The sequence below is a fragment of the Rhinolophus hipposideros genome (genome assembly GCF_964194185.1).
Source record: "Rhinolophus hipposideros genome assembly, contig: HAP1_SCAFFOLD_68, whole genome shotgun sequence".
Classification (NCBI taxonomy): domain Eukaryota; kingdom Metazoa; phylum Chordata; class Mammalia; order Chiroptera; family Rhinolophidae; genus Rhinolophus; species Rhinolophus hipposideros.
In genome coordinates this window covers 403,568-428,730 of record NW_027669421.1, presented here as the reverse complement: position 1 = coordinate 428,730, position 25,163 = coordinate 403,568, and the positions used below count along the sequence as shown (strand labels likewise).

The following is a 25,163-nucleotide window of genomic DNA, read 5'->3' as shown; positions in this document are numbered from 1 at the left end:
GACTTAATAATCTAAGAATATGGTGCATTTTATTTTCCTTATTTCCTAATAGTCTCGTTTTATATCAATTGGTCTTACAAATCAAACGATTTTGCAGAAAGAACAAATCTCAAAGATCAACTTAGTGACAATAATGATGGGAACTGAAATATTTAAAAGGAGAAGCAAATACCACCTTAGTTCCAGAAATGTAAAAAAAATAAAATAAAAACAACTGCCATGAAGGGGAGTAGAAGAATCACATACACTATGCATATCGAAAACGTAATTTGCAGCAAAATGAATTAAGGCGTGTTAAAAATCAATGAATTAACCTGCAAAAATAGATTTGAAAAAATTTTTCTACTACATCCTGTCTTGCTCAATCTTCAATATCCCAGAATTTACTGTGGTCTGCTTCACTCTTTTCTACCACATTCGTGACTATATGAATTTTGAGGTTTAATAATTTTTATCTCCACTCTTTTTATTCTCTACTTTTTCACATGACTTTTGTACTCCTTTCATAGATAATAACTCCTGTTTAAGATTGATTTTCTTCAACAAAACATAAATATCTTTTTATAAAAAAACTTTTTAAAACAAATTTTTTTTTTTATAATTGGGGAACAGTGTTTTTTCCAGGACCCATCAGCTCCCTGTCAAGTAACAGTTTCCAATCTAGTTGTGGGATGCGCAGCTCAGCTCCAAGTCAAATTGTTCTCTTCAATCTACTAGTTATGGAGGGTACAGTTCACAGACCCATGCAGGAATCGAACAGGCAACCTTGGTGTTATGAGCACTGCGCTCTAACCACTGAACCAACTGGCCGGCCGCTCACTGGGGGCTCAGCTCCAAGCTCTAGCCATTGTTTTCAACCTAGTTGTGGAGGGTGTAGCTAACTGGACCATGTGGGAATCGAACCAGCAACCTTGGTTAGCAAGGATTGGAACCAGCACGATGCTCTAACCATGGTGCCAACTGGCCACCCCACAGATGGAGACATTCTGAAGATGCAGTTTCCAGTTTTGCTTTGAGAGCATCATTGTGAATGAGTAAGATAGTATGATTTGGTTACGAAGGAAGTTGACTGAGAATAGTCTAACCCCAAACCAGTATCAATTTGTGAAATAAACTCAGTTGCCATAAAACGTCATCGATACTGTAGTAGATCCTTAGAATGTGGAAACTTGAATTACTCAGAATGAAGAACAAAGAGAAAAGCACCAGGAGACTCAAAAATGTATCCTTTATTGTCATCGACTTTGCCACACAACATCTGTACTTGATTTTCTACGATTTCCTGAATGATTGGTTCAAGTTTTTCTTCTATAAAATGACTGTAAGTCACCTCTGAGTTGATAGTCTCTCACCTGTTCCCCATTTTAACTCTCGATAATTTCTTACGAAGTTGTAGGGAGTTACAAGTAACTCATCTTGAGATAGTTAGGCCTCCGTCAGCTACAAATGTTTCATGGTAATTTGAATTGCTTTCAAGAAGAAATGATTCCCAAGGTTAAGGAGAAATTACATCTCACACTGTGAATGTTTAGTGAGATGATCGCTACATTTTTTTCAACAACAAAAAAGTGTCTTAATTCGATAATGCTATCTTGTAATCCTCTCTTTCCACAATATACAAGAACATCCTAAACAGCAATAATAACAACAACAAATCTGCTGGGATTTCAGTGATACTGAGTTGGGTAGAACTACTTTCCTGTAGATACAATGCTTATTTGGTAAGATGAGGAGAGTGGATGGATGTAGTGTTTTTAAAACATGGCTACAAATTCTTGACATTTCTCCATGAAATTCCCTCCCTTTTAATATGTGCTTGCCTTAAAAAGTAACTGGATTCTAGTGCATGGAATAGGGCAGAACTGCTGTGAGAATGCTATGCCTGCGGCAGAAAATGTGATACAGCTTCCATCTGACTTTCTCTCGGGAAGCTCGCCCTGAGAACCCAGCCAGCATGTTGTGCAGATGAAGAAGCCCAGGACACACAGTGAGGCCTCCTACAGATGTTCCCGCTGAGACAGCCCCAGTGGGCGTCCCGGCCAAAACCCCGCTTCAACTGCTACACGTGTGTGTAACAGCCTTTAGATGATTCTCATTCGCAGCTTCATGGCAACGCAGCTGATGCCAAGTGGAACAGAAATGAGCTAGTCTCACTGAGCTTCACTCAACTGCATTACTGGTGAACAAAACAGATGCTGTTTTGAGCCACTAGCTTTTGAGTTGGTTTCTTGAGCAGCAATGAACAACTGCATTGATACTGATATTCAAAATGGTGTGAGGCCACAAAGAAAAGCAATGTAAAACCTGTAGGAGTGCCTTTCCACCAGGAGGTAGGTGGAACCCGAAAGGATGTGGAGAAGAATGAGAACGACACCCACAAGAGCCTCCAAGAGACGGTTATTGGGGGCTTGCGGGCCCCTAAAGAGGCTGGCCACAAAGACTTCTCAGCTAGTGAAGAAAATGAGTCTGAAATCTGGATAAAAGGGGACTCTTGCTGTGAAGTAACCAAGTAAAATCCATGAGATACATGAGCTAACGAAAGACTGTGAACTGTAAAGGAACCAGGACTTATTGTGTTCAAATGTGTTTCCCATTTACAGCATCTCCCACATGCCCTGTTGTCAAATCATGCTAAAATGAAAAAATGGCTTCTGAGTGAAGATCAAATTCGCTGTGCTCCCAGGAAGACATGATCTACGGATGAGGACAAGACTGTAAAGCCTTCCTCAAGACTTCGAAAGAGTTAAAGTGGGGCCTTAAATTCCTGGAAGGCTTTTCAGAGGAAAAGAATTTTAAAGGCATGGTCCTACAACAGCTACAGGAAGCCCAAGAGCTTATCTCAAAACGATGTATGACGGTGGCTTTTCTAATGGCACGAACCCCAATAAACTCTCACGCAACTCCAAGTTTTTAGGATAATCAAGTAGCAAAAAACCACCTTGTTACCTTGGACTAATAAAAACCAAGAGAGTGAAAAATAGAGGAGGCCTGTGGGTCTTAGACATTTGGGTGGAGGAATGACGCTGAGGGATGAGCTGCAAGCACAGGTCATTTCTTATGAAAAGGACAGAACAAAGAGCTCACAGGGGACAGCAAAGGGCCATGGAGAAGCATTGGCGTGATTAGGACTAAGTCCTAATCAAAGAACGGACAGCACACATCAGGCTGTATTTCAGAATTGCTATGGACTAACGTGCCTTCCACTTTCTATTTCTGCAGGGGAAACTTCAGCAGTCGAGCAGAATGTTGGGTGTGTGGGTGGTAGATAACTTGTCTCTTCCTTTCTCATGTTTTCATATTGAAAGGAATTGTCCTCAAGGGGCTTTATCCTAGAAACCAAAACCCAGGCCCTTCATCCCCATTTGCACCAGACTAAGATGGTAAAATCTTAGTTTCGAACCTGAGCCTGATGCCATTAAATTGAGACTTGTGGCGAGTATTGCGTAGGGATGAGTGTATTTTCCATGTGGGGGGAATGTAAAGAATTGTGGCCAGTGGACAGATCAAGGTGGTTTTTAAATGTGTCCGTAAATTTTGAAATATTCATTGCATAAAACCACTAGAATATGGGTCAACATTAGTGACTGGCTCCTAATGAACAGAATATGTTGAAAGACATTCCGTGTGAATTCCAAGACTCCTTCACAAAGGGCAACACAACTCCTGTTGGTTATGTCTCTGAGGATCTGAACCTTGGAATCCAGCCCCGTGTTGTGGGGAGGCTCGGGCCACAATGCGAGCCGGGTGTTCAGGTGTAGGTCTTCCTGCTGTCTGCCCCAAACAAATCTTTTACTTGTTTCTGATTGATTAATTACTTCCTGAATTTTAACAGCTGTACTCTTGAAATGTTTTCTTTGGATGGGATGAAATATTTATTCCATTAATTATATATGAAGCTAAAGGTACAACTATGCATCTCAATGTGTTTCTGAGAATGTAGGATCTATGCCAAGAACAAGATTGGCACCAGTGTTTCAGAAAAGAACCGGGTCAAACAGAATCTACTTTTCAATTGCAAGATGATGGATTAGAGAGATTTCTAAAGAGGAAAGCAGATGGTCCAGGTTTCATCTTCTCCTTCCTAGACAGTGAAATCTATGGAAGAGGCTATGGATTAGGAGATAGACAAAATGAAGAAAGTTGTCCACCAAGTATCAGATCCTATTACCGACATTTGATGGAAATGGGAGTGAAAGGGAGGCACTGGGTTAAAGATTAATGTTTTGAATGAAGAAAACAAAAGGAATGAGTCGACTTTGTAAGCCTAATATCCCATCATGTCATAAGGTCACCAAGGTCTGCGGGCCACAGGCTCCATCCAGAAGCAAAACATCTCCACAGAAGTGGAATTAAAGATATTCCCCTACATTGACATTTTATTATTCCATAAGGCATCTGGTAATATGCAAGATGACTGGGGAAGCGTTCTCATAACATTTGATTTGGTAATGGTGTACGGACAGATCTATAGATGAATAAATTGGAAAAGATGATCCAAAAATTAACCCTCATATATACAGTCAAGTGATTTTTGACAAGGGTGCCGAAAAATCCAGTTGGGCATGAACAGTCTTTTGAACTAACGATACTGGGTCTACTGGATATCCACATGCAAAAGAAAAATTAAACCTCTATATCATACCATATATAAAATTATTTCAAAAGGTAAAAGCGAAAACTATAAAAGCTTTGAAGAAGCTTCATGTCTTCATGACTGGAGTTGGCAATTGTGTCTTAGATATGACAGTACCAAACAAAAGTAGATTACTGTACTTCATTAAAATAAAAAAAAACTCTATGCTTTAAAGGACACCATTGAAAAACTAAAAAGGCAAGCTAATGAAAGGGAGAAATATTTGAAAATCCTATATCTGATAAGCGATTTGTATCTAGGATATATAAAGAATTCTTACAATTCAACAAGACAAAGACAAACCAATTTTAATGGGCAATGGAATTGAATAATCAGTTCTTCAAAGAAGTTATACAAATGGACAATAAGCATGTGAAAAGATTGCTCAGCATCATTAGTCATCAGAAAATACATCAAAACCACAATATGGAGCAGAGAGTTCACTAGTGGTTCCCTAGGGCTAGGAAGAGTGGGAAGGGCAGACGGGCACACGGTGAAGGCTAACAGTACACAGATACTTTCCAGGGTGATGAAAATGTTGTAAAACTGACTGTGATGATGACTGCATAAAGCTTTGAATACACTAATGTGGGAAACCGTGCTGAATTGCTAGCAGATGTCATTTTGTGAAATGTTGAACCTTTGACTTCCTTGAGTGGTTTGTGCTCCCAGCAAGGCAAAACTTGCTACTCTGAGAACACAGAACCAGACAAGGTCAGGAAGTGTGGAGCTGGCCAAAAAACAAGCCCTTGTGTATCCCAACATTGTAACTATTAGATTGCAGACAGTTCTGTTAGTTTTTTGAGGCCCAGAGTATATAAGCTGCAAAAATAAACTTGGGGTGAGTCATTCTACTTAGAACTGAGGCATTCTACTTAGAACTGCATCAGTCTACTTAGAATTGCCTGCCCCCCCTCCTCCCCTCCCCCCCATTCCATCTTTGTCTCTCTTCTTTTTTCTCAACCCTCACTCCCTACTTCAGGGACTGTTAGTCTCGTCGGCAGGCACCGACAAGTGGCGCCCGAACAGGGACCTGAATACTGGGGATAAAGTGAAGGACACCGCAAGGAGCTGAGACGCGTCACATAAGGTAAGGGGTGCGGTGAGATACCACAGTCGGGAGTAAAAAATCATGGGACAGGGTAAAAGCAGAATGTCTTTTACTCAAATGTTAAAAGTGTGCTAAACGGACTGGACCCCCAAGGTGAGGAGGGCCTAGATGAGGAAGGCCTAGAGGAAGCCGGTCCTCGATATCATGACCCTGAAGATTATAATGGGGTGGTTCAGACAGAAACAGGTGCTAAGACAGGACATCTGAATCCTCTCCAGGCAGAGATTGATGGATTGCAGTCAGCAATTGCCTCCCTCTCTGTGCAGGTGCAGATGGTACAATCGAGGCAGGCAGAACAGACTTGCCCTCGTGATTCTCCTCTGCGTAAGGTTTTGCAAACCGCCTGCAAGTTAGGGGAAGATACTGGAGATTCTGGGTTGGCATTTCCAGTGATAGAAAGACAGGACGCACAAGGAAATCCTGTCCGAGACCATGTGCCTTTTGCATTCAAAAGTTTAAAAGAATTAAAAATGGCATGTTCTCAATATGGTCCTAATGCCCCGTTCACCCAGGCCCTGCTAGAATCACTAGCTACAGAAGCCCTGCCGCCTAGTGATTGGAAGCAACTTGCTAGGGCTTGCTTATCAGGAGGGGACTATATCTTATGGCAGTCTGACTTTGCAGAATTCTGTCAGAGTACTGCAGAGATAAATCAGACACAAAACATTCCTATCTCCTTTGATATGTTGGCAGGTGAAGGACCTTATAGAGACTTGCAAACACAATTAAATTTTGACCCGGCTGCTTATGCACAAACAAGTGCTGCCGCCAGGCGTGCATGCAAAAATTTTCCTATGCCTGGAAAACGTTCTGAGGACCTCTCTAAAATTATCCAGGGGCCTGATGAGACTTTCCAAGACTTCCTTTCGCGATTAATGCAGGCGGCTGGAAGAATTCTGGGAGACTCAGATGCCAGCATGCTGTTAGTTAAATAGCTCGCTTTTGAGAATGCTAATTCTGCATGCCAGGCTGCATTATGACCTTACAAAAATAAGAGTGACTTGTCAGATTATGTCTGGTTGTGCTCAAAAATAGGACCTTCTTATACACAGGGTCTTGCAATGGCCGCTGCTTTGCAAGGAAAGACTGTTAGAGAAATGTTATTCCAACAACAACAACAAAAGAAAATAAAGGGACAGGGCATCTGTTTTGGGTGTGGACAGCCGGGCCATATGATCAAAAACTTCCCTAATAAACAAGGTCAGCCTCAAAGGAAGGAGGGCCCAAAACAACCTGGATTATGCCCAAAATGTAAGAGAGGTAAACACTGGGCCAATGCATGTAAATCTAAGAGGGATGCCTCCGGTAATCCTCTTCTTCCAGGAAACAGGAAGAGGGGCCAGCCCCAGGCCCCGCAACAATGCTATGGGGCGCTGCCGCAGTTGGTCCCCCACCAGGGAAATCCATTCAGGAACTCTTCCCAGCAACCCCAGGCAGCGCAGGATTGGACCTCAGTAGCGCCGCCTACACAATACTAACACCTGAGATGGGAATGCGAGCTATTCCTACAGGGGTCTTTGGGCCTCTGCCTCCACAAACTGTGGGACTAATCCTAGGAAGGAGTAGTATTACCATGAAAGGGATATTGGTTGCTCCGGGAGTTGTGGATATGGATTATACAGGAGAGATCAAGATTACGACACATTCGCCTGGAGGCACTTCAGTGATCGATAAGGGCCCACGCATAGCACAATCATTGTTAATTCCACATGTCAAACCGGGTAAAACAGCAGGCCATAAATCCCGAGGCGACGCGGGCCTTGGTTCATCAGATGCTTATTGGGTCCAGGCCATTCACCACCAGGCCAGAATTACCACTATCCATTAACGGCCGTTCCTTCATGGGCCTTTTAGACACAGGGCCGATGTCTCTGTTTTAACTGCAGATCAGTGGCCTAGCCACTGGCCAAAGCAGCAAACAGTAACCCAGTTACAAGGCATAGGACAATCTCAATCACCAGAACTGAGCAGTGATATATTGTTGTGGAAAGATCAAGAGGGACATGAAGGATCCTTTCAACCATACATAGTGGCAGGATTGCCTGTCAATCTATGGGGCAGAGATGTCATGAGTCAGATGGGAGTTTACCTGTACAGCCCTAATCAACAGGTCACTAAGATGATGTTCCATCAGGGACTCCTGCCTAGAGATGGCTCAGGTCCCTCTGGACAAGGGAGAAAAGAGCCTATCTTTCCCTCGCCCTTACCACAGAGAGCTGGCTGGGGATATTTTTAACGGGGGTCACTACTCCTCCTGTACCCCATGCAGATGCTATCACTTGGAAAAGCGACGCACCTGTTTGGGTAGAACAGTGGCCCCTAGCATCAGAAAAGATACAGGCTGCAAGGTTGCTGGAATAGGAGCAACTCGATAAGGGACATACAGCACTTTCTAACTCTCCATGGAAATCTCCAATATTTGTAATTAAGAAAAAATCAGGTAAATGGAGGTTGTCACAAGATTTGAGAAAAATAAATGAGACTATGGAGCTCATGGGGGCTTTACAACCAGGATTGCCTAATCCTTCTGCTATACCCCAAAACACATATAAGAGAATCCTGGCTTTAAAGGATTGTTTTTATACCATACCATTGTGCCCCAAGGACTGTAAAAGGTTTGCTTCAACTAACTTACAAGAACCTATGAAGAGATATCAATGGCTGGTGCTGCCCCAAGGTATGGCTAAAGCCCTACTCTATGTCAAGAATGTGTGGCAGCAGCGTTAGAGTCTACCCCATCTCCCCACATACAATCCTTAATCACACTCTTTGTTCTAAATTTTTAAACCTGGATGCGCGTGGCAGATCTGCCGCAGATCGTTTCTGGCATCCTAACACTGAACAAGATTATGCCCAAGTGAGATGGCGGGATCCAGTTACTAACCAGTGGCATGGGCCAGACCCAATCCTAATTTGGGGACGAGGGCATGTTTGTGTTTATTCACAGGGCAATGGAGGTGCGCGGTGGCTGCCTGAGAGGTTGGTGCGGCTTGCTGATGAGCCTCTTCGAGATCCTGTTGGTTGCGCAGATGCCTCAGGGTGAGACATACTGGGCATATGTTCCTGACCCTCCCATGCTACACCCCACTGTGTGGAACGGGCCTGAAGTCATTGGTGGGACAAATGACACTAGGCTATTAGGACATCCATTTGCTCCTGCCGTCCTACAAGCTGTTGGATTCAATCATACCGGCTTAGGCATAGGACTCCTCATATGCTTCGCAAAGACTGTCAACGTTACCGGATGTTTCCGTGTGGGCAGCCAGACAATTCACGGAGACAACCAAGGACAGAGTGTCACATTCCATCAGCCAGCAGGATGGAAAAACATCAGGGATAAAATCCCCACCTCCACCACAAGCCCATGGTCCTTGCGGTGAGGAGAACAGAAAAAACAGCAGATCCATCCTTTGGAGACAGTATACCTCCCGGCCCCCAAGACATATTTGGAAACTAGTGGGAGCAATGGATACAGTGACTATGAGTATGGACGAGGGTCGAGGCAAGGTAGAAGGCAATACCACTGCTTGTGTCAAGGCTCCATATGTGCTTATGATTGGAAATTCTAACATCACCCCTATTGACGGGGTCCAGTTTAATGTATCTTGTATACAGTGTAACCTAAGTAATAGCATCAATTGGTCAAATGACAAAAGTAGAGCTGTAGTTCTCCACTGACCATCTTTCATTATGGTACCTGTTAACATTTCAGGTCCTTGGTACTCGGACCTCAGAGGAGAATTCCCCTCCTTTCTAGCTCTGTTCCATTTGCTACTGCCTTTTGTAATAATCTTTGTTGGTGTTCTTCTATTCATGTGTTTTACTCCGTTGCTCAGAAAGATAATACTCAAGGGCTTCATCGATCTCCAAACAAAGGTTCATGAGTTGAGATTATCTGCCCAGGTTCAACGTGTCACTGACACCCGTGTATAAAGCCCCTACAATGGGTCGGCAGCCAAAGACGGGTAAGGATTTGGTAAGAATGTACATAACCTAAGACAGGAACCGTTCACTAGAGGGATGGTCTCCTATGACGGGTAAATGGACATATCTGTACCAACCACCTAAGCCAGGCGCAACACATGTGTTAATTATATATATATATATATATATATATATATATATATATATATATATATATATATATATATATATATATGTATATATATATATATAACAAAAAAGGGGGACCTGTGGGAAACCGTGCTGAAGTGCTAGCAGGTGTTGTTTTGTGAAATGTTGAACCTTTGACTTCCTTGAGTGGTTTGTGCTCCCAGCAAGGCAAAACTTGCTACTTTGAGAACACAGAACTAGACAAGGTCAGGAAGTGTGGAGCTGGCCAAAAAACAGGCCCTTGTGTATTACCTTTATTGTAACTACTAGATTGCAGACAGTTCTGTTACTTTTTGATGCCCAGAGTATATAAGCTGCAAAAATAAACTTGAGCTCAGGCATCCTACTTAGATCTGAAGCAGTCTACTTAGAACTGCGGCAGTCTACTTAGAATTGCCTGCCCTCCCGATCCCATCTTTGTCTCTCTTCTATTTTTTCTCAATCCTCACTCCCCACTTCAGGGACTGTTCGTCTCGTCGGCAGGCACCGACAGGGGAAGACAAATTTGTTTTCCAATATTTGCATAACACTTTTTTTTGTGAATGGCTTGATAGACAGGGTTTATAACGTGAATAATGTGACAACAACATCACCAGACAGGCCGTGTAAAATCAATAACTAAATACCATAGGAAGGGAGAGGACTTTCATGAAACAGTTTTAAGTTATTGTTAATCAACAATATAAAATGTAAATCACATTTTTACACGACTTGAATTAAGGAACTACCAATGTACCGTTATTATTATTTTCCCCCAAAACAGCTCTTTTCTTAAATATTTACTTCAGCACTTTCTATCGTGTTTCCCCGAAAATAAGATGTAGCTGGACCATCAGCTCTAATGCGACCTTTGGAGCAAAAATTAATATAAGACCCGGTATTATTTTAACATAATATAAGAATGGGTCTTATGTAATATAAAATAATATCAGACCAGGTCTTATACTAATTTTTGCTCCAAAAGACACATTAGAGATGATGGTCCAGCTATGTCTTATTTTCGGTGAAACACGGTATGTTTATTTCCAGGTGAGGAGTGTGTTCAGATGGTGGAAGTAGCTTGAAGTCCAACATTAATAAGGACAACATATCTGCAGTCTTATTTATACTTTTCCATTTATCAAATATATACAAAGGTGAGAAAATTATACATAAAAAATGTATCAGCAAACTTTAATTCAAAGGATATCAACTAGAAAGATTTTCTCATTACTGGCAGTTCTCACTAGACTACGTCTCAGAGAAAGCTCAGGTTCCACTGGGGACACCCACGGGATAGCACCGCTTAGGAGTCTGCATCCCTCCTTTAGCTAGGTAGCTCTACACATCTCTGCTTTGGTTTGTTTTGTGTTAATTGGGGACTACTGAGGAACAGTTTGCTTTTCCCGGATGTCAAATTGTTCTTTTTTTCAATCTAGTTGTGGATGGTGCATCTCACTTGCCAATGTGGGACTTGAACCGGTTACCTTGGTGTTATGGGCACCTCGCTCCAACCACTGAGCCAACAGGCTCCCCACCAGCAGCCCAATTCCAAGCTCAACCCATTGCTTCCCACGGGTCTATGTGGGAATCGAACTGTAAACCTTGGTGTTATGAGCACAGTGCTCCAAGCACTGGGCCAACCGGCTGCCCACCATGGTTCATCTCCAAGTGCAAGCCATTGTTTTCAATCTAGTGGTGGAGGGCGCAGTTCACTGGCTCATGTGGGAATCGAACCCACAACCTTGTTGTTAAGAACTTGCACTCTAACCAACTGAGGCATCTGGCCACCCTTGGTCTCTGTTTTTATATACCGTGTTTCCCCGAAAATAAGACCTAGCTAGACAATCAGCTCTAATGCATTTTGGAACAAAAATTAATTAAGACCCGGTCTTATTTTACTATGATATAAGACCGCGTATGATATATGATATGATGTGACATGATGTGACGCATCTTACATTAATTTTTATTCCAAAATACACATTAGAGCTGATTGTCCGGCTAGGTCTTATTTTTGGGTAAACACAGTCATTAAACAAAAAAAATTTTCTCAAAGAACGGTACTATTCTTTGATAAAAAGAATATTTTTCAGGTCTGAAAGACACTTATTTAGTGAAAGTCCCTAATTTTGCATAAGAGGCAACCAAGACTCACAGAGATTATATAGGTCACCTGAGGTCACCAAACCAAGGAGCTGCGGGCCAGGAATGGGATAAGTCTCCCTATTGAGGCTAGCGTGCTATGCCAGCTACTACCTCATATTCCGGAAAATTCCATCAATTTCTGAGTACAACTCAAAGAAAATGAATATGTAAAACTTTATCATGTAGCTCAATAATGTTAAAGCATGAGAAACAAAATAGTAGCTTTCTAACTCAAGTATTAGCTTTAAAGTCATTAATAAAAATAAAGACAGATTAATATCACAAGTCCTATTAACAGAAGTCAAACACACTCAATTTATAAAGCATAAACATTTCTAAACACAGAAAAGGGAACTTGAAGGAGAAAATCATGAGTTAAAGAAAGCAAACTCAAGTTGAGGAAATTCTTCCTTAAAATGACTTGTCTTTTCCTCAGAATCAAATTTGGGTGACCAATATAAACCAACACAGGTATTATTCATGGTGGGGGTTAAGTATAGCGAAATTGGAAACACAAAACAGATTTCTCTTTACCATCTAGTACACTTGTGTCCAACCTCACATCATCACAATTGCATCATCAGTCCTTCCAGTGTTCCCTAGTGATTTGGGACACTTATCTCTGGATCTTGACAGAGTGGGGCTTTTCCATCTCTTATTCAGCCTTGCATGATTGGGCAACCCAACGCCTCACAAGGGAACAACGTTGGCCTTGGAATGAGGGCATTGACTTTAACATAAACAATTTTCCAATTTATGAGGAAATACTGAAAACTAAACACCTCTTTCCTACCAAAAAATAATTAAAGGAAAAATGTCCACAAGCATATTCTCTCTCATTGCTTCTGCCTTTACACTCTTTCATCTTCTGATTTCTGTGGTGAAACCACTGAGAACATTTTAATTGTGCATCATGCTTAAGAATTTACAGAAGCGTTGGCCATTCACTTTCTTTTTGTACCCAGTCCTTCCTCCAGGTTCACCTCTTTGAAGGACTTGGACTCCATTTAGCCGAAGGGCTGTCCGAAAATCCTTGGCTTTGTTCTCCTATGATTTATTAAGGGGAAGCTAAATGAAAACACAAGGTTGGAGTCCCATTTAGCACAGGCCTGTGCTATGTTTCTCTGCATTAAGAAGGCCACAAAACACCATCAAAACCACAAACCACCCTGCATTGATCAAAATGGATATCCTTTGGAATGATGTAAACATCATGTCAAGAGAGACCCCTTTCTATCTCCACGATATCTACAACTCATCGGGCATCTATAGCCCAAGAAAGGATCTTCTGCTCAGCACACTACGATTCCTTAAAAGACCACGCATCTGTAAAAGGGAAGGAGGGTGCACTGGATGTGAAAGGGAGGCAGGATGGAGGAAAGCACAGGGACAGCCCACAGCTGCAGTTCCAGGGGGACAAGGCTGAGCCTGAAGCCCCAGCAAAGGCAGTGGCGGTGGAGGGGACGGGGTGCAGCTCCCACATCACTGACCAGGGGAGGCTAAGCGGGGCAGCAGCAGCATCCCCCCACCCCTCTCCAGATGCAGCAGTGCTGGCACCACCAGGGACCAGTAGCAGCAGCAGAAACAATTCTCCAGTCTCACGACCACACACAGTGCTACCAGTAGACATAGGGAACCAGGTAGCAGCTCAGCGGGCGCAAGAACAGGCTCCCCTCAACCACCCACTTCCCCCACCTGAGTGGTGGTGGTGACCAGAGACCCTGGAGACCTGGATACAGTTGCAACACCCATCTCCCTGGTCACCCATGCTTGGACTCCCACACCCACAGCTAAGCCCCCGCCCCTGGACCTCCCATACTCAAGGAGCACCTCTGGGAGAAAACAGAAACTACACTATTGTACCATCTACTGAAAACAAAAGAAAGACCTCTGATTATATATCTGTTTAATTGTTCAAATCGAAATGTACCTACATAAGAAAGTATTCACTACTTCAAATGTGCCTGTAGAGGAACAAGCCATTCAGCAGCATGAAGAAGCAAGGTGACATGGTTAACACTGAGAGAAGATGACACTTCTCCAGAAACCAAGTCAAAGTTACGGAAGATTGTGATCTCTGTGACCGAGATTTCAAAACAGCAGTCATGCTCTCTGCTCATCACACAGAACAGCTAAGAGACTTGTAGGAGGATGACTTGAAGGTGGGCAAACTGGGCGAGCAGGGGAAGTGGGAAGGGAGACGTGGCCCGCATCCATGGCTGCGGAGGTGCAGGTGGTCCCAGGACAGAACAGAGACCACAGGAGCCAGGAGGTGGGCTCTTTCCCTGTGTCCCACAGCTCATCTCCCTGCCCAGAGAGCAGCATATGCAGAGTTTGAGGCAGTCACCTCAGCTGAGACCCCCAGCTGGGCCCTAGGTGGGACAAAGGAAGTAAACACCTACCTGGGCCCCTCCCCTGACTCTCCCAATCCTACCCCCACCCTTCCAGAGACTCACGCTGGCCTCTGATCTGAGGAGTAGTGTCAGATTACAGAGGACCCATAGTGCTCAGGATCTGGGAGGACCCGGTTTGTAGCTACTGTGACCCAGGGAAGAAGCTGGGAAGTGTGTGACACTGCTGGGCTGAGAGAGAGAAGACTCCTCCATCCCCAGTCCCCACCTTTTCTGACCAGCCCAGGGCAGGGCAATTACAACTCTGGAGACATGCCCAGGGGTTAGCAGTAGGCAGCAGTCGCAGCTCTGGGCTTTCAGCAGCTCAGAAATCTCCCACCACACACGCACACATGCACGCACGCACACACACACGGAAGAAGTGACCTAAGACTCAGGAGACCTGGGCACAGGGCTGGTTGTGTTATTCTCAGTGCGCATATGTGCAGGCAAGAGCAGAAACTGCACTGACTTTGTAGAAGCTACCATCCAGACCCGATAGCCCCACTCATCTACAACTGCCATCCCAGGGTCACTCTGGGAACCAGGTGACCGGTTCCGCCTGAACAATACACAGAGGACTCTCTGGTACAGCAGAGGACGGCCTGGAGATTACTTAGTGGGCTTAAGCCAAGACTGGCGCTGCGTTTTTTGTTTTGTTTTGTTTTTTTTTGTATCTTTGATATTTTTGCCTGTGTTGAGTGTGGGTTATTGGTTGTTTTCACACGTGAGTGTGTTTGGTTTTGACTTTGTTGTTGCTGTTGTGCTTGGTGATTGGCTTTGTTCTGAAATTGCCCTACCCCAGGGCCCAGCCCAAGAGTCACAAGATTCAACACCTCCTGACACCAACTCCAGACCCAACCAGAGTATTATTGGGTTTGACCTACAAGTGACACACCCAGAGGGAATTCTCTACAGGCACAAGAGCCCATAGAGGCCAAGTCTAATCGGAGTGGTCAACCCTCACGCAGCAGATCATCCACCGAGGGCAGAGCTAAGTCTCACAACTAGGCAGCCTAGGAATAACCCCACCTACTGACCAGCCAAAAGCAATGAAAGTTCAACTTTCCACGGGACAATATGCACAACACCAGGGTCACCTTTGGAGCATACGCACAGGAGAATAGGGAAGTGGTGCAAGTCAGATATAAAGGACACACACTACATAAGATAACCCAGCAAAGACCGAGAATCCTAGGGGATCTACCTAATACATCGAAGCAAACACGGAGAGTCAACCAGAATGGGGAAACAAAGAAACATGTCCCAAATAAAAGAACAGAAGAAACCTCCAGAATTGGAACCAAATGAAATAGAGGTAACCAACCTATCAGAGACAGAGTTCAGAACACTGATGATAAGAATGTTTAAAGAGCTTAGTGACGACATAAAGAAGGATAGAGAAATCATAATGAACAACCAGTTAGAACGAAAGAATATAACAAGTGAAATAAAGCACACGCTTCAAGGAATTACCAGTGGGTTAGATGAGTCAGAGAATCGAATCAGCGACTTAGAAGACAAGTTAACAGTGAACACACAAGCGGAACAAAAATAAATCCACGCCTATATGGCCATTTAATCTACGACAATGGAAGCAAGAATTTACGGTGAGGTAAAGACAGTCTTTTCAATAAATGGTGCTGGGAAACCTGGACAGACACATGCAAAAAGATGAAGCTGGACCACCTCCTTACACCATATACAAGAATAAATTGAAAATGGGTTAAAAACTTAAATGTAACATCTCATACCATAAAACTCCTAGAAGAAAATATAAGAAGCAACTTTACATATATTACCCGGAGTAAGATTTTTACTGATACATCCCCTTGGGCAAGGGAAGTAACAGAAAAAATAAACATATGGGATTACATCAAACTAAACATTTTTTTCACAGTAAAGAAACCATCATTAAAACAAAAAAGGGTCCTACTGAATGGGAGAAGATATCTGCCATTGACATATCCAAACTTTATTAAAAAACTCACGCAACTCAGCTCCAAAAAACAATCAACCCAATTAAAAAATGGGCAGAGGACATGAGGAGACATTTTTCTAAAGAGGACATACAGATGGCAAACAGACATATGAAGAAAGGCTCAACCTCACTAACCATCAGAGAAATGCAAATAAAAACCACAATGAGATACCACCTCACCCCAGTCAAAATGGTTATCGTCAACAGATCAACAAACAACAAGCGCTGGCGAGGATGTGGAGAAAAGGGAACCCTTGTGCACTGTTGGTGGGATTGCAGATTGGTGCAGCCACTATGGAAAACAGTATGGAGGTATCTCAAAAATCTGAGACTGGAACTACCTTATGAGCCAGCAATTCCACTCCTAGGCATGGATCCGGAGAAATCCAAAACTCTAATTCAAAAAAATGTATGCACCCCTATGTTTATTGCAGTTCTATAACAATAGCCAAGACATGGAAACAATCAAAATGCCCATCGGTAGACGACTGGATTAAGAAACTGTGGTACATTTATACAATGGAGTATTACGCAGCCATAAAGAAGAAGGAAATCTTACCATTTGCAACAATATGGATGGACCTAGAGAACATTATGTTAAGTGAAATAAGTCAGACAGAGAAAGACAAATACCTTATGATCTCACTTATATATGGAATCTAAAGAAAACAATAAATGAGTGAACTAATCAGAAACAGTCTCAGAGACACAGAGGAAAAACTGAAGGTTGCTAGATGGGAGGGGGGTGGGAATAAGGGGGAAGGTGAGGGGATTACAAAGCACAATCGATAACCCCAAGATTGCCATGGGGATATGAAAGTCAATTTGGTGAATGTAATCAATAATGTAAAGATTTTGTAGGGTATCTGATTACACTTGTCTCATTAGGGAGAGCACCTCAGAGATGATGTAGATGCCTGACAACTGCACTGTACACCTGAAGCTGAAGCTGAACAATAATGAATGTTAATGTTAACTACAATTGTTATTCACACACACATATACATGTATGTATATATATGTTTACAAGAAGTAGAGTACAGCATGAGGGATAGAGGCAGTGGAAATGTAATGGCTGTATGTGATGTCAGAGGGGTCGTTGATGAGGGGAGAGGGGTCATCATTATGTGAGGCATACAAATTATAAATGTGTAACTATTACATTGTTTTGTACACCTGAAACTAATAATAAAAAAGAGTTAAAAATAATAATACTCATTCACTGAAAAAAAAGGAAGACACACAGAACTAGTATCTGCACAGTAAAACAAACAAACAAAAAAATAGCACTTCTTGATGACTTTCAGGCACATATATAACACTTATCAATCAGCAATCTGGCCCTCAGCTTAAAATAACCCAGTTCAACACAGTCGAGTCATGGGCAAAAAGAAACAGGGCTGAGCTATTTTCAGCTGTAGCCCCAGCAAGAAGCTGAGTATATTATATACTATATTATATAAAATACTATATGTCAATAGTCAAAAGACATACAGTATTTACTTCTAGGGCCAAAGATTAGCACGAACCAGGAAAAGCTTGTTCACCTGAAACTAACGACATACATTATACTTCACTTAATTTTTCAAATACAAAGGAGATAACAGACTCTCTGCCACATATTATATACTCCCCCATGAAAGAATTATTATTTCATTATCCGTTTTATGCCTACTGCTGCCTAGAGAAAAAAAAATCAAACTCACTTAAAGCCCTCCTCAATTTGACCTCTACTAACCGTTTTAAACTAATTTTCTATATTGTATGCTGCATATAAATTAGACCAATTGATCCGAGCAGATGATTTGTGCTTTCCTTCCTGTATTCTCCATGTTGCTTAAATGGAATAAACATTTTGGAGGGTAAAACAAAACAAAGTAACAGCATGAAGAATGTCACTGAGATATAACAACACTCAGAAGGCAGTTCAATGACTTCAGGAGTAAAATTAATGACCCGGAGGAGAACTTTATCAAAGAGATGGAAACTATGAAACAACCGAACAGAACTCCTGCTGGTCAAGAACTCAAGAATGAGTATTTTTAACAACCACGTCACACGAAGAAAACGAGTTGTGATTTAAAGACTCCCTAGCATTGCCACCTTACTCATCAATTACCCAAATGTTGTCAAGACATATAGACATAAGTGAACTTCATTTTAAAAATTCAATTATTTGCTTAATGTCCCTATTTAGAATATGTACAACTGTGAAGCAACTCATTTTAAAACACTGAAATAGGTAGTGCTACGAATAAAATAAAAATTAACGATATACTCTCTTGTTAGAAGATAACTTTAACCGTAAAAACAGAGACTAATCTTTCTTCAGTATTATAAGTTTGCCGAATTAATAAAAAGGATTATATCTGTTTCATTTAATAATAAACATCCATTTGTGGTTAGGTGTTTGGCCGGCCATCATTCACTTACGCTTAGGGGAAGAAAAACTGGGATGCACAAAACTTTAAAATTTTTATGAATCATCTCCAACTAAAACCAATTAAGAATCCAAAGCATCTCAAAGCATATATTAGGCAATGATATTTAACATCTGAAATAAAATTTAAAGGCAAATTTTCAAGCATTTTAAATGTATCACTTTAGTTACATTTATTAAATAATAATAAATAACTCTTAACACATGAGAGCTCTAGGGACTTAAAAAAAGATTGTAAAATTTCTGTCTCCTTTCTATGTATATTAGCACACATAATTATGCCTTTTACCTCATGTGCATTAGTCAATGAAACAACTCAAAATTTCATCAACGACAAACAAAGAAACAAAAACTCATAGACACAGACAACACTTAGTGGGTGAGGGGGGAGAGAGATAGGTAGAAGAGGGAAAAGGGGGTCAAATACATGGCGGTGGAAGGAGAACTGACTCGGATGGTGAACACACAGTGAAATACATAGATGATGTATTATAGAAATATACACTTGAAACCCATATGATTTCACTAAACAATATCACCCCAATGAATATATAAGACAAAACAAAACAATATTATATCAAAGAAATAAAAAACAAAGAAATATGAAACCCAAGGGAAAGAAGCTAATATAACTAACCTTGGTACAGTAACACCCCATGCTGTCATTTGAAGCCCGTGCGGTTGACTTAGGAATCACCAAGTTTTCTCTTGGAGCAGGATTTCCACTGAGGAGTAACTCAGTATTCAAACTTCCAACACAAGGTGGCTCAAGGTCTCGCCTCCTAAGAGCAGTGCTGAGAAACTCGTTCTGCTGTTCCTTTATGCGAAGATAGATTCTGGCCTCTGCCAGTCTTTCATTAGCACTGTGAAGATTGTAAAACACAAAGCTTTGAATGTTATTTTTCCTGAATGACTTGCATTTTTTTCATGTTGCCATAATAAATAGTAAAATAAATTTCCCATTAAACAGCATTTTAACATTGAAAATGCGTCAGGGCAGACCTACCATGCACAAGGATAGGTTTCAAATTATCCTAAACAAGCACATATGTTTCTATGGGGATGCCAGACTAAGAAGAAATTCAAAGTAGGGAGGGGAGGACACGGGCTATCAGTGAAATCGACGGCTTCACAGATAATACTTGCTGCCTTCTGCAATGGCTGAACCAATAAGATTCTTGAGGATTGCCATGAGACATACATAGCAAACGAGTTTAGAATTTTTTAAAAATCCCACCAAGATATTTTCAAGCCTTTGCTGTCACCGCCCTTGGGTAACGCCCTCATTACCCTGAGGACTGAGGTGTCATTTAGAACAACAGCCTCTGGGGGAGAAGGAGGGAGCCTGGTGGGTGATCCTACTGAATGAAACCGCTCCGCAGGCGTGTAGCTTATAATATAACACTGTGACCAAGGCGCTGGGCGTGGGCTCTGCGCTTTCTGTCTTCCACACACCCCCTCAGGCTCACCACCTTATCTTTTTAGCCACTTCTTGGGTTATACTACCCTCACCCCTACGTTGTTAACCCTCTGGTATATTTCACATATATGCCTTTGTGGACATCAGAAAGACTAGAAAGAAAAGCTTGTCTGAAAGCGACCTCCAGAGATAATAACACAGAGCACAATGGAGACAGTATATGTACCAAGTGCCAGAATATACAGAGTACTTAACCCTTTGGGTTTAAGTTGTTATCTTATAATAAATAGTTACCTCATTAAAAACCATTTTGGGGAATTCTGACAAACAATTTTATAATAAATAGTGTTGTCTAAATCATAAAGCTTCAAAAACACTTTGCTTAAAGACTGGTAGATCAGATTAACTCTATGAAAACCGTGAGAAGGAAAAATACAATCATGTAAACCAAAAATGGAGAGAGATGCAAATGTCCTGAACTAACTAACATTTTAAAAGTAATTTATTCACTAACATCATTTTCCAAAATTATACTATTTAGTAAGCTTTCATTTCCTATCAATCTCGGGAATCTGCCTGGATAAAAATTATACTTCGATAGATGAATGGATAAAGAAGTTGTGGTACATATACACAATGGAATACTATTCGGCGTTAAGGAAAGATGATATAGGAGCATTTGTGACAACATGGATGGATCTCGAGAGAATAATGCTAAGTGAAATAAGTCAGACAGAAAAAGCAGAGAACCCTATGATTTCACTGATATGTGGTATATAAACCAAAAAGAACAAGACAAACAAATGAGAAACAAAAACTCATAGACACAGACAATAATTTAGTGGTTACCAGAGGGTAAGGGGGTGGGGGGTGGGTGATGAGGGTAAAGGGGATCAAATATATGGTGATGGAAGGAGAACTGACTCTGGGTGGTGAACACACAATGGGATTTATAGACGATGTAATACAGAATTGTACACCTGAAATCTATGTAAATTTACTAACAATTGTCACCCCAATAAAATTAGTAAAAAAAAAACCCATTTATTATCAAAGAAATTATCAATAAATTGGACTATATTATAAAAAAAAATTATACTTTAGAGGCAAATTAATGAGCTCGATTGATTTTCTCTGACTTTGTTTACACTTACTTGTTTAGTTTGTTTTCCGCTGCTGTTCTAAGTTTTAATTCCTCTAGGTAGAGGTGTTTACATTCTTCGAATTCTATTTTACGAGAAGTTTCCACTTTGGAGAGTTCAGATTCCAGACGTTTAATTCTGAGTTCCATGTCACTTACGGAAGCGCCATCATGGACATTTAACGGGTGTAGGTTTTTTTGAGATGCTGCTGGTTCCTAAAGCCAACAGAAAGGATACATTTTAAAAATAATTATAAACTGAATAATTACAGTCTATTTGTATTCTTTAGTATAAGTCAATGATTTGGAGGGCAATTTAAATGTAAAAAAAGCTGATGTTTAAAATATTTGTCATCAATACAGAATGAAATAAATCTGAATCATGAAAATACTTTGAATCATCTCATTTGACTATTCCAATAAGAGAATCAATATTAAATTTTAAAAATTGAACAATATGACTTAATAATCTAAGAATATGGTGCATTTTATTTTCCTTATTTCGTAATAGTCTTGTTTTATATCAATTGGTCTTACAAATCAAATGATTTTGCAGAAAGAACAAATCTCAAAGATCAACTGAGTGACAATAATGATGGGAACTGAAATATTTAAAAGGAGAAGCAAATACCACCTTAGTTCCAGAAATGTAAAAAAAATAAAATAAAAACAACTGCCATGAAGGGGAGTAGAAGAATCACATACACTATGCATATCGAAAACGTAATTTGCAGCAAAATGAATTAAGGCGTGTTAAAAATCAATGAATTAACCTGCAAAAATAGATTTGAAAAAATTTTTCTACTACATCCTGTCTTGCTCAATCTTCAATATCCCAGAATTTACTGTGGTCTGCTTCACTCTTTTCTACCACATTCGTGACTATATGAATTTTGAGGTTTAATAATTTTTATCTCCACTCTTTTTATTCTCTACTTTTTCACATGACTTTTGTACTCCTTTCATAGATAATAACTCCTGTTTAAGATTGATTTTCTTCAACAAAACATAAATATCTTTTTATAAAAAAACTTTTTAAAACAAATTTTTTTTTTATAATTGGGGAACAGTGTTTTTTCCAGGACCCATCAGGTCCCTGTCAAGTAACAGTTTCCAATCTAGTTGTGGGATGCGCAGCTCAGCTCCAAGTCAAATTGTTCTCTTCAATCTACTAGTTATGGAGGGTACAGTTCACAGACCCATGCAGGAATCGAACAGGCAACCTTGGTGTTATGAGCACTGCGCTCTAACCACTGAACCAACTGGCCGGCCGCTCACTGGGGGCTCAGCTCCAAGCTCCAGCCATTGTTTTCAACCTAGTTGTGGAGGGTGTAGCTAACTGGACCATGTGGGAATCGAACCAGCAACCTTGGTTAGCAAGGATTGGAACCAGCACGATGCTCTAACCATGGAGCCAACTGGCCACCCCACAGATGGAGACATTCTGAAGATGCAGTTTCCAGTTTTGCTTTGAGAGCATCATTGTGAATGAGTAAGATAGTATGATTTGGTTACGAAGGAAGTTGACTGAGAATAGTCTAACCCCAAACCAGTATCAATTTGTGAAATAAACTCAGTTGCCATAAAACGTCATCGATACTGTAGTAGATCCTTAGAATGTGGAAACTTGAATTACTCAGAATGAAGAACAAAGAGAAAAGCACCAGGAGACTCAAAAATGTATCCTTTATTGTCATCGACTTTGCCACACAACATCTGTACTTGATTTTCTACGATTTCCTGAATGATTGGTTCATGTTTTTCTTCTATAAAATGACTGTAAGTCACCTCTGAGTTGATAGTCTCTCACCTGTTCCCCATTTTAACTCTCGATAATTTCTTACGAAGTTGTAGGGAGTTACAAGTAACTCATCTTGAGATAGTTAGGCCTCCGTCAGCTACAAATGTTTCATGGTAATTTGAATTGCTTTCAAGAAGAAATGATTCCCAAGGTTAAGGAGAAATTACATCTCACACTGTGAATGTTTAGTGAGATGATCGCTACATTTTTTTCAACAACAAAAATGTGTCTTAATTCGATAATGCTATCTTGTAATCCTCTCTTTCCACAATATACAAGAACATCCTAAACAGCAATAATAACAACAACAAATCTGCTGGGATTTCAGTGATACTGAGTTGGGTAGAACTACTTTCCTGTAGATACAATGCTTATTTGGTAAGATGAGGAGAGTGGATGGATGTAGTGTTTTTAAAACATGGCTACAAATTCTTGACATTTCTCCATGAAATTCCCTCCCTTTTAATATGTGCTTGCCTTAAAAAGTAACTGGATTCTAGTGCATGGAATAGGGCAGAACTGCTGTGAGAATGCTATGCCTGCGGCAGAAAATGTGATACAGCTTCCATCTGACTTTCTCTCGGGAAGCTCGCCCTGAGAACCCAGCCAGCATGTTGTGCAGATGAAGAAGCCCAGGACACACAGTGAGGCCTCCTACAGATGTTCGCGCTGAGACAGCCCCAGTGGGCGTCCCGGCCAAAACCCCGCTTCAACTGCTACACGTGTGTGTAACAGCCTTTAGATGATTCTCATTCGCAGCTTCATGGCAACGCAGCTGATGCCAAGTGGAACAGAAATGAGCTAGTCTCACTGAGCTTCACTCAACTGCATCACTGGTGAACAAAACAGATGCTGTTTTGAGCCACTAGCTTTTGAGTTGGTTTCTTGAGCAGCAATGAACAACTGGCATTGATACTGATATTCAAAATGGTGTGAGGCCACAAAGAAAAGCAATGTAAAACCTGTAGGAGTGCCTTTCCACCAGGAGGTAGATGGAACCCGAAAGGATGTGGAGAAGAATGAGAACAACACCCACAAGAGCCTCCAAGAGACGGTTATTGGGGGCTTGCGGGCCCCTAAAGAGGCTGGCCACAAAGACTTCTCAGCTAGTGAAGAAAATGAGTCTGAAATCTGGATAAAAGGGGACTCTTGCTGTGAAGTAACCAAGTAAAATCCATGAGATACATGAGCTAACGAAAGACTGTGAACTGTAAAGGAACCAGGACTTATTGTGTTCAAATGTGTTTCCCATTTACAGCCTCTCCCACATGCCCTGTTGTCAAATCATGCTAAAATGAAGAAATGGCTTCTGAGTGAAGATCAAATTCGCTGTGCTCCCAGGAAGACATGATCTACGGATGAGGACAAGACTGTAAAGCCTTCCTCAAGACTTCGAAAGTGTTAAGGTGGGGCCTTAAATTCCTGGAAGGCTCTTCAGAGGAAAAGAATTTTAAAGGCATGGTCCTACAACAGCTACAGGAAGCCCAAGAGCTTATCTCAAAACGATGTATGACGGTGGCTTTTCTGATGGCACGAACCCCAATAAACTCTCACGCAACTCCAAGTTTTTAGGATAATCAAGTAGCAAAAAACCACCTTGTTACCTTGGACTAATAAAAACCAAGAGAGTGAAAAATAAGAGGAGGCCTGTGGGTCTTAGACATTTGGGTGGAGGAATGACGCTGAGGGAAGAGCTGCAAGCACAGGTCATTTCTTATGAAAAGGACAGAACAAAGAGCTCACAGGGGACAGCAAAGGGCCATGGAGAAGCATTGGCATGATTAGGACTAGGTCCTAATCAAAGAATGGACAGCACACATCAGGCTGTATTTCAGAATTGCTATGGACTAACGTGCCTTCCAGTTTCTATTTCTGCAGGGGAAACTTCAGCAGTCGAGCAGAATGTTGGGTGTGTGGGTGGTAGATAACTTGTCTTCCTTTCTCATGTTTTCATATTGAAAGGAATTGTCCTCAAGGGGCTTTATCCTAGAAACCAAAACCCAGGC

General features: G+C 41.4%; 1 protein-coding gene across 1 annotated transcript in view; it reads right to left on the bottom strand.

The window, feature by feature from the left end:
• Positions 1-14,906: 14,906 nt before the first annotated feature.
• LOC308495595 (ankyrin repeat domain-containing protein 26-like) overlaps positions 14,907-25,163 on the bottom strand; it is a gene marked incomplete at both ends in the record, with an annotated part of 135,943 nt that continues 125,686 nt past the window's right edge. Inside the window, one exon of the mRNA XM_081080564.1 lies at positions 14,907-14,936. Within this exon, the coding sequence (XP_080936690.1) occupies positions 14,907-14,936 (30 nt within the window). The remainder of the gene's footprint in view (positions 14,937-25,163) is intronic.